General features: G+C 42.5%; 1 protein-coding gene across 6 annotated transcripts in view; it reads left to right on the forward strand.

Annotated features, from left to right (window-relative positions):
- TANK (TRAF family member associated NFKB activator) overlaps window positions 1–16,806 on the forward strand; it is a 37,040-nt gene that overhangs the window by 16,808 nt on the left and 3,426 nt on the right. For 5 of the 6 annotated variants that reach the window (XM_081206886.1, XM_081206887.1, XM_081206884.1 and 2 more), the window contains 5 exons: window positions 178–278; window positions 7,483–7,662; window positions 8,722–8,795; window positions 9,861–9,979; window positions 11,982–12,550. In XM_081206886.1, coding sequence (XP_081063012.1) covers window positions 178–278; window positions 7,483–7,662; window positions 8,722–8,795; window positions 9,861–9,979; window positions 11,982–12,550 — 1,043 coding nt within the window. The remainder of the gene's footprint in view (window positions 1–177; window positions 279–7,482; window positions 7,663–8,721; window positions 8,796–9,860; window positions 9,980–11,981; window positions 12,551–16,806) is intronic. The other variant, XM_081206889.1, reaches the window with a different exon arrangement.

Below are 16,806 nucleotides of genomic sequence, written 5' to 3' on the forward strand. Positions count from 1 at the left end.
TGTTAGTGTGCACTAATTTTCCTATAGAGAGATTATCTGCGTGTACCGAAAACAATCCCAACCTGATTTTGTGGAAGTTGCATTATTTGATTCCCTATTGTATGCCATGTGTGAAACGCCATGTATGATATACCATTATGTTTGGGTTTTTTTCATATGTGCATGACCACCTACCAGAAGACAGCGAAACCAGAAGAAATGGTACGTTACTAAACTTGAATGCTGATCAGCTGTATGAAAAGCTGCAGTTGGCAATGCAAAGAGAGAAGCTTTTAAAGGTAGGATGCTTTTCACAAGATAATTCTAAAATAAAAATAATAATGGCATGATAAGCACATTTGAACTAGACAAACTGTGATGAATCATAATTATGGTTTGTTAGAAACAAGCCAACTTCAAACCATGAGCTTGCTTCGACAGATCGCACAGCTTAGGGTACGGATGGCACACAAACTATGGTTAATTAAAAAGGAAGTGAAAACTTCCAACCTCCTTGCAGTCATGTCAGGATGGGGGACTTATTGCAACATCCACATTTGTGCCTGTTATTGTTCCTTTATCATCGATTAAGCCTGGTAAATTTCTGCGCTTACGGTGAAGTTGCCCAAGTTATACCAACGTGAAAGAGTTGATGATCTGGTTCTGTGACTCTTTCCAGTGTTCTTTTTACGTATCTGAATGGCATTGAAGTCTCCAGCTTGTTCAGCAGATGAGAAATCTTGTTGCTACAGATAATGCAGAATTGGCAATGGAGGGAACTGGAACGAGGTTTTCTTCTGCAGAAAAGGCTTCCAGTTCTCTTTGCCTTCTCTGGGCACTTGGAAATTTCTTTGGAATTTGAGGTGGTTTTCAGCTGAGCTTGTCATTTTGAGCTGGCCAAGGGGTTGTGTGCGTGCATTGTTCTTTCCCATAAACATTTCTCCAATGTGCTGCAGCCTCCATGGCTGCCCGCACTTCCACGTTTGAAAAAGTCCCACGGGAACATTTCTTGAGCTTTAATTGACACTTGGGAAGCTGGGGAGACTTCAGAATGCAGGCCGTTAGTGAGATGATGTAGAATGAAAGAGAAGATGCTCACAAACACCCCTCTGTCACCCCAAAGATAAGGTAAGCACCCCACCCACGAGATTTTTCACAAGTGTATTTTTCTTACCCTTGTTTTGCTGAAGACACTCGTCATTTGACTCACTCTGCTATGAAGTCTAGTTATCAGTTTGCCCTCCTAAAAACCTTTGAATAGCCAGCAATATGAGTTGAGAACAGAGTAATTACGTGGGTAACAGCGGGGAGCAACATAGTTCTTTAATAGTTGCCTACATAGTTGCACTATTTCAAATGGCAAGCTGTCAACTGGTTTTGGACGTGCATAGAATGCTCTGTGAAAATGCAAAGTCTATTCATGAACGCATATACAGTGGTACCTCGGTTTACGAACTAAATCCGTTCCTGAAGTCCGTTCTTAAGCCAAATCCGTTCTTAAACCAAGGCGCGCTTTCCCTAATGAGGCCTCCTGCCACTGGTGCCCTTCCACCGTTCGGCTTCCGTTCGTAGACCAAGGTAAAGTTCGCAAACTGGAACACTACTTCCGGTTTTGCAGAGTTTGTAAACAGAATTGTTCGTAAACAAGACTGTTCGTAAACAGAGGTACCAGTGATATTTACAGTTCCTCACACTCTCTCTCTGTGGCAGTGTGTCCTATAGCCAGCATTCTGTCTTTTTTTGTTCTCACTGGGTACTCATTTCTTGCTTTTCAGTGCTACCTGCTAAATTTTTATTGACTTGACTTACTATAGCTAGTTCATCCCCCCCCCCCTTTTCCCCTTACACACACAATTCTCTTATGACACCAGATCAGGAAGTGAAGTTCTTATTTCCAATGTGTTGTTTTTTTAAAATTAAGACCTGTTGTGCTAAGATTGGGTTGCAAGGCATAATGTTTGAACACTCCAGTGCCAAAATCTTCCTTTCACTTCTGATTCTGTTTTTGTTTGCTTATCTTTGAGACTGTTCTTCAGTCTTTTACACAGTTACAAATCAGCGATACTATAAATATGTTGGAAGGGTCACGTGTTCACCCCCTGGTCACACACACGGTGTGACATCTGTACAGGCTTAAATATGGATATCTGTGCACCCAGTTTAGAAAAGGTAGAAAGGATGGAAGACAAGGATGGAAGATATGTGCATCCACCTTACTTTGTATGCATCAAGAGGACTACACATGGGCCCACACAATCCAATATTCGGAAAATGGTGCTTAGTTGCTAGATCCATGTCTGAATCCAGTCTTGGTGTCCATTTTCAATTTCACAAAAGCTTTCAAAGACTAATAGTAGGAGACAAGGATTAAGTTCTACCTTTGATAGCAGACTTTGCATTTTCTCTTTTTTTTTTTTTGGTTTTGGTTTTATTTAGATTTTTGGGGTTTTTATATGTATAATGAAAACAATTCAATGAAGTTTAATGAGGGTGTCAGGGAACTGCCATCAGAGGCAAGAGGAGAGGTAAGACGCTCCAATGATGCAGGGGAGGGAACTAGCAAGGAGAGAGAGAGAGCTTCCGCTGGGGAAGGAAATCCAGGGGACACCAGGGAGAAAGGGGAGGCTGAGAGTACTGCGGAGGGGAGGCTCCGAGACTCTTCCAGTGAAATCAGCGGAGAGAGCACAGGACCTCCGCTTGGCACGCCCACGCTGCGCAGAAGGCTTCCGCGCAGAGAATCTAGGAGGAGACTTGGCGTCAAAGAATTTCTATGTTGGAGGAAGTTTAGGAGACGCCCACTCACAGATTCTGCCAGTGACTAAGACAGTCGCGTTGTAAGGGCTGTCAAACCAGGAAAGGTTTAGCTATACGACCAGCTTGGAGCAATTTGCAGTTTACGCACAAGCAACCCCAATTCCCATTACAGGGGGTGAGAAAGGTTAACATGGTCACAGCTTTCTTGCTAAATATGGTTGATAAAACTGGAGTTACAATGACTTGAATCCAGAAGGAGTTGCTGCCCACCTCCATCACATGGTAGCCCATAAAACCTGAACTGAGATAGGAAGAGTTGCCGCATAAGGCATGTCTTAGAGCAGGCACATCTACCTATCTGGAGACTGCAATCTACTCCCGGTATAATAAAACTGGCAGTGATCTACCCATTGTCATTGCCCAGCTTTTTTTAGGAGAGAACAGAGTTGTTAAGCTGGGGGGGGGGGCGCAGCCTGGTGATCGCTAAGGATCCCAAGATCAACCAGGATTGACCAGGAAAATCCTACAATCGACCAGTAGGTCGCAATTGACCGGTTGGACATGCCTGCCTTAGAGCAATCCGTTTAAGTCTGCCTGGTCGGACTACAATTTGCCACGATGGCCAAAGGCTCTTTGAAGAGAAGAAGAAGAGTTTGGATTTGATATTCCTGCTTTATCACTGCCCGAAGGAGTCTCAAAGCGGCTAACATTCTCCTTTCCCTTCTTCCCCCACAACAAACGCTCTGTGAGGTGAGTGGGGCTGAGAGACTTCAGAGAAGTGTGACTGGCCCAAGGTCACCCAGCAGCTGCATGTGGAGGAGCGAAGACGCGAACCCGGTTCACCAGATTACGAGACTACTGCTCTTAACCACTACACCACATTTTGGAGATGGAATTGTGATCTTGTAACATCTCAGTACAGTCATAACTTGGTTGTTCAACAGATGCAAACCAAGGCGCGGCTTATGATTGGCTGATTTGTCCCGGAAACAATGACAACAAGCGAAACAGATGTTCGGCTTCCAAAAACGTTCGTAAACTGGAGCACTTACTTCTGGGTTTGCGGCGTTTGGGAGGCAAAACATCCAAGTGCCAAGGCGTTCAACAACCAAGGTCCGACTGTGCTCACATTAATGGAACACGGGTGGTGCTTTGATGCCACACTTCTAGACCTCCAGCTGAAAATTGCTTGGGTGATCAAACCTCTGGGAGGAAGAGGGCAGCCACAGGGGACTGTAGAGAAAAGCCCCTTTCATCTATTGCATCAAACCAAGTCTGTCCCAAGTAACCTTACTGAGTTTCTTTCCGTCTGACACTGAGTCATTGAAGGTAATTGCCTTAGGATTACTTCGCACATTGCGTTTTTAAAGAGCGCACCTAAAATATAAATTGTGAATGCAGCCAACAGGTGTTTAGAAACAGCTACACTTGTCAGAGAGATGGCACCGAGAGAGAGAGATGAGATTGCCGAGGCTTCCTGTTGAGAGTACGCTTTTGTTTTGTTTTGTCGCTGTTAGAATTGGCTGAGCACCAGACCCGTTCTGACTGCCAGGGCTGTGCATGGAGCAACAGGCCCGAGAAGCAATGGCCTGGGGCAGTGGGGCTCTGGGTGCAAGGGCAGGGTTTAGCTACCGTATTTTCCCTTGTATAACACGCCCCCGTGTATAAGACTCCCCCTATTTTTGGAGACTCAGAATTAAGAAAATGAGGAGAGATTGTCCAGAGTTGTTGAGCTTGGGGGGGGGGGAGGATTGCCCAGAGTTCTTGACCCGCCTGACCAACACTTCCGATAGCATGCGACCCAGAAGACACCAATCATCTGACCGCTCGCCATCAGCCATCGCTCGCCATCAGCCACCCACACAATTGCCTCAGCAGCAGCCATTGCCGCAGCCACCAATCACCCGCACTATCACCGCTTTCAATCTCCTGGTCGCGGTAGCAAACAATCCCTTGTCCCCCCTCCTCTGCACTACCCATGTATACGACGACCCCAATTTTTTCCACATTATTTTAACATGAAAAAACCTTGTCTTATACGCAGAAAAGTACAGTATTTCTCAGCAAGGTCCTTTTCTCCTGGAGTGGGGTGTGGGATGTGCCAAGCTTGGCTGGCTCCGTGGAGTCGCTTTTCCTGCCTCAGGTGCCATCCTAACACTGGGTAGACACGCTGGCGGCCTTCATTTCTGTGAAGTGTTTGAATTGGCCCCTCAGCCCAGTAGAAGTCACAAAACGAAAAGGAGTTTGTGAGGCAGAGGGGGGGTGCTGTAAGAACATTTGCTAGCCCTCTTTTTCTCTTGCTTGCAAGAACCTTTATGTTTGGTCCTGCCTTACACTTAAAGAGCAAATCTCTCATGAGGCTTCTGTTATTTTTGCCATTGGCATGGAGTGCAGCAATAACAAAAGGATGGTATTTAGCGTGGTGTGACTGAGAGGCAAAACTCCTGCAAGGAATCTTTCCCTCAGCTCTCAGTGGAGGGACTTATCAGCATTGTGGGCTGAGCTGTAAGCGGGTTGGCCAAATAACACACTCTGGATCAAGGGCCATTACGGTCAGATTAACCTTTTTATTTTAACCAAATATAAGTGTCTGGTGAAGGGCGTTGCTTACTTTGATAATATTGTTTTATTATTTTTCAGAGTTTGAGCAGTAGCAAATTTATCTCAGATATTTTAGTTGTCGTTGTATAAACAGACAAAACCCTAAGGGAGCGCAACGCCTCTCAAGTTTCCATCAGCTCCCTGATTTTGTGTCATTTTTAAAAATCTAGGGCGCTGTTTATTTCCTCGTTTCTGACTATGCCTTGCATGTGCCTTTCTTTCCCACTTAGCCTGCAAAAAAACCAAAATTGAGTTTACACACACATGCTGAGTGAATTATGGTTCTGTTTCCCTTTTGTAAAAAACAAAACAAAAAACTGACAAATGTCATACACCCTTGAGAGCTGGAAAATTCAGCCTTTTTTAAAAAAGACAATTTTGCTGCTGCTATAACTTCATGGTTTTTCTCTTCCCAACTCCTTGCTGAGTCTCCCCCCCCCCCCCGCTTTTTGTATAGAATGTCATCCTATATAGAAAATTAATGGTATAACATTGCAGGAGCCGACTTTTTAAAAGCCTTAATTTCTCCCCTTTTGAAGTTTTATAGCTTGAGTCTTGCAAAAATCCTAAGTCATTAAGTGCTAAATAGCTACATTCCAACTGTTCCAGAAATTACAACCCTTGAAGACTATTGTCACCTTCTTTAAATGTACTTTATCTTGATTCCAGCACATCCTAAAACTAATTAAATATTAGTGAGCAGAGTGTATAAATGGAATGAGACAACATTTCCCACATTTATAGGCACTAATATGCACGCCGCTGTGGTGACTATTTTCAGTATTCAAAATAACGCACCATTGTTTTGAATAATTGTCCACAATGAGATGTGACTTCATGCTGCCATAAATGGTTATTAATTATTTCAGCCTAACCTGATGGGGTAGTGCGTACAGGCTGAATTCATTTTAAGGATATGTAAAGAAAGGACCAGCTTGATCAGACTGAAGACCATTCTAGTCCAGCATCTCATTTGCTACGGTAGCCAACCAGGTGTCTATAGGAAGCCCCTAAACGCATTCACCCTTCTCCCATTGTGGCTCCACAGGAACTAGTATTCAGAGGCATGCTGAACCTCAAAGAGAGCCTTATCATACACAAATTTGTCGAATCCTGTTTTAAAGGCATCTTAAATAGGTGGCCATCATGATAGCAAATTCCATAGCTCAATTGTGTGTTTCACACACAAAGTGACAAAGGCATCTGCAACAATACAGTTATTTAAACAAAAGGATTCTATGAGGAAGCACATTTTGTCTGTCCTAAATCTCCCAGCGTTCACCTCTGTTGGATGGCCTCCTTGTTCTTGTATTATGAAAGAGACAGAAAGACTTCTCTTTGTCTTACTTTCTCCATAGTATTTATTTTTTAGACTTCTTCGATTCAGAAGTCCCGTCCCCTTGCTCCAGTAAATATTTAAGATTTTTTGCTTTTGGAGGGTATCTATCGGGAAAGAGTATTTTCCTCCACCACACGAGATGGAAATTTACTAAAATGCCAAGGGGATCCGAGTGTGTAGGATCAGGCTGTGTTTTGAGTACGACAACTAATTATATGTCTGAGGTGGGTGCTGTTTTCACCCATGTGTAACATCTACAGGGAAGTAAGGTAAGCTGAAACTGGCCTGAATTCGAAATAGCTACAAGACCACACTGGTTGGAAATTTCCCATAGAAACGATATGCTTTTGTAAACCACTTTGAGGTTCTTTACAAGCAAGCAGCATGTAAGTCAAACTAAATAAATAAATTTATACACCTCACTTGCCTTTCTCCCCCCTGACCCCCATACTTTGAATTCCCAAATATTGTAACCTTTCCTCATAGGGGAGCTGCTTTAACCTCCTGATCATTTTCCCCTTTCTGAACCTTTCCCAGATCTGCAATATCCTTTTGGAAGTGCACCAGCCAGAACTGTATGCCAGATTCCAAGTACTGTACTGGGTGGGACTATACATCTGGCACAAAGGTGTTAGCGATTTTGGCAGCTTTTGTTTTCGATCCTTTCCCTAATGATCCCTGACGTGGAATTTGCCTTTTTCACAGATTGCCAAGACTTAATTTTGCCTGCAGTAGTCTATTCTGCCACGGCGTTCCTCAAAGACAGAGAAATTAGCCAACTGTGCTGTATGTGCTTCTTTCTGTTTCAGGAACAATTGGACAGTGAGAGTGTAAAGTTAAAAGAAACCGAAGAGGAAAGCAATTTGAAAGAAAAGAAATTTGAATCTATTATCGCCATCAAAGAAGATGAAATACGGCTTCTGAAGAAACAGCTGAAAGAAATAAGTGAGGCACAAAATTCCATGCCAGGACCAAGAAACGAGAAAGAGGTAAGATTATCAAGGGGAGGGAGACCCAAATCTCTGCCTATAAATAACACTGTATGCATATGGAAATTGTTCATGCAGATGATCCTTGTAGAATGAGGATTAGGCCATGTAGTTGGGCTCTTTGGCGCATGTGTATTATGCACATGCTCTATTCCCTCCTTTTTGCATATAATTTGGAAGCAGTCGTTTTTCAAATGCTTTTCTACCTGTTGCGGAGTATGGTTTTCGAAAGCCAGTGCACATTCAGCCTTGCCTTTTGTGTTTGTGCTTCAGAGACAAATACGTTAGCTTCATTTTGCCAGACAACCTTTCAAAGTTTCTGAAAGCCATATAAAAGACGGATTATCGTAACGACTTCAGTTTCAGGCTTTTGAATAAAACGCCCATGTAATACTGTGCTAACCCACAAGGTGGTAGTCAAATATAATAACTTCTCTTCATGCATGATAAAACACACGGTCTCAGCCCTGGCCCAGCTTATTGAAGGTATGTAGTAGAGTCTCTGCTGATAGTTTTCTGGCTCTCTCTCTCTCTCTCTATATATATATATGGCTATGATTTGATGCGTAGAATATGTGGCTCTCTGTCCCAGTTTTATCATTTGTTTGAAGAGGATTGGATCAAATACCAGAAAACATTGAAGCAAAAATATTCCATAAAAAGGGGGGTGAATAATGACAAAATCTTCTAATGAAAAGGAAATGAAGCTCAGAGAATTAACTGTTGGAGCTGCAGATTAACTATGTCCTCTGTGTAAGCTCTGTATCAGTGTATATAGCATCTTCCACTCATCTCAACATCCACCCAAATACTTTGGGAATCTTCTGGTGCCTTCATGTAAATGAGGATGTGGACATGTTCAATTTCCATCTAAGACATTTTCCAAGTCATTATTTAGAACGATTGCATTTTACTTTTTTATATTAAAAGGGGAGGGGAAGGCTAGTGCCATTGTTAAGCTGCTACTGTACGCGCCTGTTTAATGTGTTGATTCATTTTGTTAGGCTGTTATAAATGCAAGCTTCTTCCTTTGTTTATACTTACGATCTTTTTTAAAAGGCAAGGAATGGAAAACATGCTTCATCTAGGCAGGAATTATCTCCGGGGGCCTTCGGTACAGCTGCTTGTGAAAGGTACATCACACTTATCCCCCCCCCTTATTTTTTATTTATTTATTTAAGGAACCTGTTTTCTTATTAGTAGTCATCTCATGTTTACCCTTGTTCTCTGATTTTTAAAAAGTCAGGAGCGCTCCTATTCTCCCTTGCCACTGCTAAATATTGAAAAAAGGTATCTAGAGCCACTTTTGAGCATCGGCAGGTTTGGTCAAAGGAGTGGCTGCACCCTGTGCCTCAGCACGGCCCTCATCCCTTTCTCTGTCCCCTGAATGTGAAGTCAGGATGGAAGATCAAGTGGCTGGCTCCCTGTGCCCTTGCTTGCCCCCTTTAGTGTTCATGAACCTGTTTTCACCTGGGCATTCTAGCCCTGAAACAAGGAGGGACTCGGGAGCTGAGCTGGAGCTCCCCAATGCAGAGCTTCTATCACTATGGAGGGGAAATGGGCAAAGTCTGCCACTACCTGCCCTACTAGGGCCTCTTGTGCTATGTACCACAGCAGCCCTGCTCAGGGTTTGCCTGTCTCCATCCATGGCAGAGACTGCTTTGTGAAAGGTGCACACAGCCGTTCTTGGAGCACTCTGTGGTGTTGTTGTTGTTGTTTTAATCAGAGCAACGGTGCTTGCGATTTTAGCACACATCTATCTGCACCGCTTCCCTAGTATAAACTGGCTCCCAGTCCCTGGTATTTAAGGCCTATTGGAAAAAGAGAGAGAGAAAAAAAGATGAGTGCAGTACCTATGCCATGCCTATATGTTTGTTTTCCCCAGAGGGGTTCATAGCAGCCATTTAGATCGAGGAGACTGTGCAGGGGGAAATGGTTAAATGCAGTCAAAATGGGAGACGGCAACACACACGCTGGCTGCTTTACAGATTATTGTTTTTCTATAAAAAACAACAACGCTGCAATATCAGGTCGCAGATCTCGTACATCACGTCTCTTTCCATTCCCTGAGTCTGGCTTTCAGGTATAGCGGGTGCCAAAATTTCCCAGGGTTAGGCTTGATAAAGACAAAAGAGTGGAACAGAACGTGGTGCTTTATATCTGAAATAATGCATTTTTATTTATTATATTTTTGGAAGGGACGAACTTGAGGCTGTTTTCTGGGGCATGAAGGAAGAATTTCATCACATACGCGCACTAGCTAAAGCACAGACGGACCAGCTGAGTAAATTTAAACTACGGAGAGAACCTGTAACTGGTATCGCTTTACTGCAGCTCTTACTGTGATTCAGCTGTTTCAGTTGGGGGGAAAACATGCTTCATTTTTGGAATGTGATGTATATGATGCATGCGCTTTCCAGCGCTACCCGGGACTTACCCTGACTTCTGTGTGGCGCTCTATAATTGATGAAATGGTCCTACATTGCAATAACCCTGGTGACCGAAATATAAAAAGAAATGTGTGTGTGTCTGATAGAAAAAGAGAGAGCGCACACACACACACACGTCACTTGTGCAGTGTGATGTGACTGTTCATTTTGCTGCAAGTGCATGTCTTGAGAAGCTGCCGGTTTGCCGGTTGCCTTGTTTTTCTTGACCTATCTGCTTGCAACACAGTGAACGCTCTTTCTTCCCTTCGCCAGTGAAGGCTGCCCCTGTTTTCTCTCTCCCACACACCTATCTGTCGTACAGAGATCACCTCCGTTCGATAACAACATGATCAGTGACGCTGCCTTTAGTTATCTGGCTAGGAGCAAAAATATAGATCGGAATTTATTCGGCAGGTTTTTGGCCTGTTGTGTGGAAAGGCGAGGATGCAGATACCTATCGGAGTGCATTTTAATATCTGCTTTGTGTATGCCTCGCTGCGGTTTGCCGCACAACCTTAGATGCTCAATTTCTGTTGAAGCAGGAAAGCGGAGCACCTGTCTGTAATGTAAACTGATTTCGGCAGGGCTTGTGCAGCAATTCTCTGAGCTCATTGCGTGCACTTTGAATTAATGCATTTTGTTTTGGAGATGAAGGCATGCAGTGCTAGGCATGTCTGCTTAGAATGAATCCCCACTGAGTTCGGTGAGGCTTGCTCCCAGGTAACTGGGTATTGGATTGCAGCCTAATTCTGTTTAATGTCTTTATTTTATAAACATTTTTCAACCCTTCTCATAAGAGACCAACACCAGCACTCCCAACAACGACTGGTTAGAGGCTTCTGGGGAGCATCTTTGATCTAATCCACTGGTTTTGTTGCTGCTCAAAACCTTGTATACCACACTTTTGCCATCTAACAGTAACTGCACCTAATTTCTAGTACTGGCATTTACAGCTAACTTCATTGCGCAGCATCCATAGGAGGAGGCCAGCATGTGTTGAGCTGGTGATAGCCATGTACCGCTCACTCGAGGGATCAGTTCAGTTCGGGTTTGCCTTTTTGGTGCGCCACAGTTAGCCTGCATTTAAGTTGCTTTTTTTGTAGCTTGCCAAAAGTGGACTGAAGGCACCTTGTGGCAAATGGATGTGCATGGCTAGACACTAGGCGTGTATTGAAATGGTTGCATAAGCCACAGTTTCTTAAGAACACACACACACACACACACACACACACACACACACACCAATCCAGTCACCTGTCATTCCTCAGCTAGAGACAAATTATCTGTGACGCAACCCAATTCTTGCCAAAATGAAATCACAATAATAGGTAGAGTTATTCATAGTGTCTAGAAAATGCTTTCTGTATAGCATGGAATATAAATATCATCATTATATTCTATCTTAAGTAGTGAGAGAGACCCAGCCACCACCACCCCTGAAAAACAAGTCTGGCGAATGGATTTTATTTTGAAAAGTTTTAGCCTAACTTGTTTTTAAACATCTAATATTATCTAATAGTTTATGGAAATGAAATATAGTATATCTAATATTTAAATCTTAACATTTTAGGGAAACTGCTTAGAAGTTTTGTTGGTTAAGCGGTATATAAATCTTGTTAGTGGAGAGCGTTGGGGATGGCAAGGCACAAGGGCAATTGTGGGGCTTGAAATTTTGGCCCCAAACAAGAGTTCTGGCAAATTTTATTCTTGTATAGGGGAGTCAATGGGATGGCATGGAGGAGTCACAGTATCAGTCTGTGGTGTGTCAAACTGATAAATTGACCTTGCTGGTCTTTGGGGAAATTAAATTTGTCAGGCAGTTGAAGTTACTTGCTTTAAACCAGAGACTTAGGTACTGTTTAATCATTTCCTTTTCACCTGTCTTTACAGAAATTCCATTCTCCACGCCTATCCAGTGCACTGATGAACAAGCAGATGACCTCTGTAATCCTTGGGTTAAAAAGGATCTAAACAGAGGTGCCCCACACTTCCCATCCACCACTCCAAGCGGGATGGGGCAGGATGAGGAAGAAAACTCTGTGGAGTCCCTTTCTCAGTTTAATGTCAAGTTCCCGCCCATAGACAACGATGCTGCTTTCTTGGAGAGCACCCCAGATGCTCCAGGAATCCCCTGTCTTGTGATGACTGAGAACATGCTTCCAGATCAGCCGTTTCATAGGGACCTTGGAGACCAGGACATGAGCTACAGCGAGGTGAAGCGCAACATGTTTGAGGGCCATGGCGCTGACTCAAGCACTTCAGCCGCACATAACCTGCCAGCCAAATCATCAGCCGCCCACACAAACGCACTCGTACAGAGTCCTTTGGACAACCCTCTGTGTTTTCAAGTGCCTTATGCATACAACTTTGGAGCCACTGCCTTTCCAGATGAAGATATCCCTGAAATAAAACTTCCGTCTTTAGAAGATAACAAGAGCCCTGTTGGAGTCCCTCAGCAGGTATCTGCTGTTTTCTATTTCCTTTTGTGTTTACGTATGATGTGATGATTCTGTAAAGCTGTAAAACTGAGCAGGTAGCTGAACTTGCTCAACCTAATGCATACCCGGTGCAACATTTCTTTTCCCATCTGCCCACTGCTCTGATTCAAAACGTTTGCATTAGCACAACGGCCTGATATCATTGTGCCACCACTGTAATGTCATAATTTGTGATATTGTGTTTAGACCAGCAGCCGGTATTCCCTATTCTAAGCCTTCCATCTGCTGATGCAGCATGCTTTGAAACTAGGCTGCAAGTTAATCTTTTTGGGCCTTCTAGCTAGGGATATTTGAATGACTGAAGAGTATATTTAAGCTCATTTCTTGTATCTAGACCCCAGGCCAAATGCCCACACAGGCAGTCTGTTGTACACACCTCTCTTCCAGTCAGTGCAGGTTTTCTTCCAGGCATTTCTGTGTGCACATTGTAGGTGCGTGTGCATAGTCATCTCTGGAATTGTAGAAAACAGGGAAGCTCTTTTTGTTTGTTTCTTTATTACATTTTTATTCTGCCTTTTCTCTATTTGTGCCTATATGTTTTTCTCCCACCCCTTTTATCATCTCATAGCTCAGTGCATGCAGGAGTTTGCAGATTTAGTCCCTGGCACCTCCCATTAAAAGAAAGTGATGGGAAAGACACATCTCTGCCTGGCAAACTGCTGCTGCCAGTCTGAGTGGACAGTACAGGGCTATTTGGACAAATAGTCTGATCTAGTAGGAGCCTGATTCCTATGTTCCTAACCCATTGTGGTAGCTTAGGCTGAGAAAGTGACCGAGAGTCAAGGCTGAATGGGGGCTTGAACTCAGTGTCTTCTCAGGCCATAACCTGTCGCTCTAACCATTGCACACTGCTTCTTCTCATCCATGTTTTGGGAGTCTGCTCTGGATTATGTGCACAGAGGATTATTATTTTTCAAAAGCCCCTGCACATATCGCACAACCGCTTTTTTAATATGGAGCGAGAAGCTGATGAAAGACACGTGCATGCACTTTTCTGTGTTCCAGGGTCAGTTCTAAGTTGATAACTGTTCCTGCTTCATATGTACAAAACCAATGTTCATTTATTTTAGCTTCCTGCTGAATTTTTGTGTGCATGTAATCCTTCCACATTAGGCAGTTTTGTGAGCAGGCAACATGTATGGCTTCAATTCGGAAGTGACTCCAGTTTGGCTTCCTCAAACCTCACTAAAAAAAGTTATTTGGCTACTTGCCATTCTCCCATCCTTTTGTCTGCTCCTTTCTTTCCACCCCTCACTGCGGGCTGCTTCTCCCCCTACCCCCAATTTTCTTATTTTCTTTCTCTCCTCTCTCATGGCGCTGCCTCTCCAATGTTTAAGAAAAAGGGAGGTGGCCTCTCAAGATCTGTTGCTAGTGGCAGATTGGACCTCCTTTGGTTTATTTTAGGCTGAAATCCTATACACACTTATAGGGAGTTAACCTCTTGGAACTTGGCAGGTTTAAACCCATGTGCTACATCTGGTTTAAACCCATGTGAACTTATTTGATGATGATCTGCCATTTTCGGCAGTCACAGAATGAGAGGATATAGTTTGATCTGAAATGATCCATATTAAAACTGATAAGCATGCCCGTCATTTTTTGCAAATACCTCTTAAAAACTCTGCTGTGATCTGTTTAACATACTTACCGTGGCGTTACTGTCATCTAAATCGACTAACCCTGTTGAAAGCAGATGAATTAAAGTGCAAGCGTGCGCAGGTTTTAAGAGGCATATTGATCACACTGCGTAGTGTTAATGTAGTCATGAATTACAGTCACCACTTTTATGAGTAATGGATCCTCGCTACAAATTATTGAAGATTTAATGAGCTACACCTCTTACTTTTTTCCCAAGTTCATTGTAGCACTCTTAATTTTAGACACATATGCCCAAATTCCTGAGTGTGCCTTCAGTCTATTACATCCTAAAATAATAATGATGACCTGCAGTTTGGTAATGCACTATTTATTATATATTCATACTAGTTTCCTTTTTCATCCTATATTAGGGGTCTAGATTTTGCATTTGAATTATTTGATGCCTGGATAGTTTTTGCTTTTGTCTTTACCGCACCAAATTCTGAGTTGGGCTGAATCAAAGCAAATGAAACTATTTCTTCTGTTACCACTGAGATTCCTGTGGTTTGTAAATCATCTGTTCGTTCTTCTTCCTCTTTTTCTCCATCATGTCTCCTGCTTGTTTTTTTAACTATTCATTTCTCAGTAGATGGCACTCTGCATTGTATATTAAAGCATGTGAAACAGCTGGTATGTGATTGCAAGTTGATAGAGAAGCATGCAGCTTTAAAAGTGCATAAGAATTGGTGTTGAACTGTCAGAATGTGCAGGGCGTGAGACTATAAAAATTCATATACTTGAAAAATAAGGAAAAGCTTACATTTTAAAATATAAGTGGCCTGTGCTGTAATTTAGTAGTAGCCAGGAAGCCTTGATATTTTATGTGTCTGCATTTGGAGAGACAACTGGTGACAGAAAATACTTCCGATATTTGTTCGTTGTATACAGGAAGGTCTTTGATTAAAGTTGTGCATTTTCTCTAATCACCTAGGCAAATAAAAGCCACCGTTCCTTTAAAATCTTATAAATTGACAGCTGCATAGATTTGCTAAACATTTTGTTACCTTTCTTGTTGCTTCCTCAATGTTTTCGTACCTTTTTAGTTTAAGGGTGATTTTTTTTTAACAGATGCAAAATCTCATCACTTTGAGTCCAGTTAACAATAAGTTGCATAAAGTTTCCATCATTTGAAAATGTGTGCTTAGCCCCCCCCCCCCTTCTTTTTAGCGGCAGTAGGGAAAATGTGAAAAATGGAGTCACAAAATACTTGCTGAAAATAAGGGTCCCAATTCATAAGGCATGTTAAAAGGGCTCTGTCCCCGTTACTGAGAGAGCTGCGATGATAGCCTCATGCTTGCCCATACGAACTGTAGAGCTGGCCTGAAAACCTTTGCAGGGTCTGATTTGAAATGTACTTTGTAAGACAGTGACAGCAATTCCTGGTGGAGAACATGGCTTCACTTTCACACAAAGACAGCTTGAGTCAGCCCACCATCCTGTTTGCATGGTAAAAAATGGCCAGGTTGAAGACACATTGAAAGCACATAAGTCCTTGTTCTATACTATTCACCATTGCTGACATCCTGATAGTGCCATCTTACTTGTCTGATATTCTCTCCCACCCCTCCTGTAGACAAGAGCTTTCTGTCATGCATTTAGTACATGTGTTAACAAATAACAACGAGGAGAGGAAACTTAAATGCAGTGTAATTGGCAACCGTAAGTCATTAGAGCTGTGGCTCTCAGCTGATGTAATAAATTTAGCTCTTCCTTGCAGACACTAAATATAAAAACTTGAGCCTGCTTCCTTAGTATATAGCAGTTTCTTAAACACCTGGATTGAAAACTGTAATACTGAAAACAGGAGTAGAGACTGAATTGAAGGATTAGGATTTTGATTCATCCCTTCATTCTGTGTCGTCTGGGGAGCTAGTCTAGCAAGCAGGGCTCCTGATTTTGAGACACACAAACATTAAGAGCATTTTCATCCATGTAAATGTGTGCATGTAGCTCCAGTTCAACACAACACTTCAACATTTGCATGAGTGTTATTTGGCAGGGGGAAGGTTGCATAGTTTAATTTATTTTGAGCTATAATTCATCTTTAGGATTGCAAGCGCTCACAAACTGAAAGCCATGTTTTTAAGTGCATGCTTTCTTCAGTATCTTAAAAATAAGCACCAGCATTGATTAATCCAATCAATTCTCATGTTACCACAACTTCAGTCAGTTAAAAGGCAGATAATTAATTGGTTCACACTTCTATCAATAACATTCTTGCAAATATTCGTAGCCATACTTTTATTGGGTGGGGTTACCAGCAGAGATCCAAAATAAAAATTACAGTAGCAGCTGAATGCCATCTACAATAAAATAATAAAAATCCTGAATAAATGTGTGTTAGGCAAGAACCCTTAAGTAGAGCCTGCCTAAATCAAGCTCAAAACTCAATGAGTAAAATACTTGCAAGCTAAGGCCCTCCAGCTGGTGTGAATTTGATCAAATATTTCAAATACAGCATGCATATTGTGGCCATCTAGTCATGACTCCTATTACAGTTATTAAAACTGCCAGTTTAAATCAAGGTGGAGTTGCAAATAAGTAATTAAAAGCACACTTCCGCAGTGATATTTAAAACA

This window comes from Podarcis bocagei (genome assembly GCF_964188305.1).
Source record: "Podarcis bocagei genome assembly, chromosome: 1".
Classification (NCBI taxonomy): domain Eukaryota; kingdom Metazoa; phylum Chordata; class Lepidosauria; order Squamata; family Lacertidae; genus Podarcis; species Podarcis bocagei.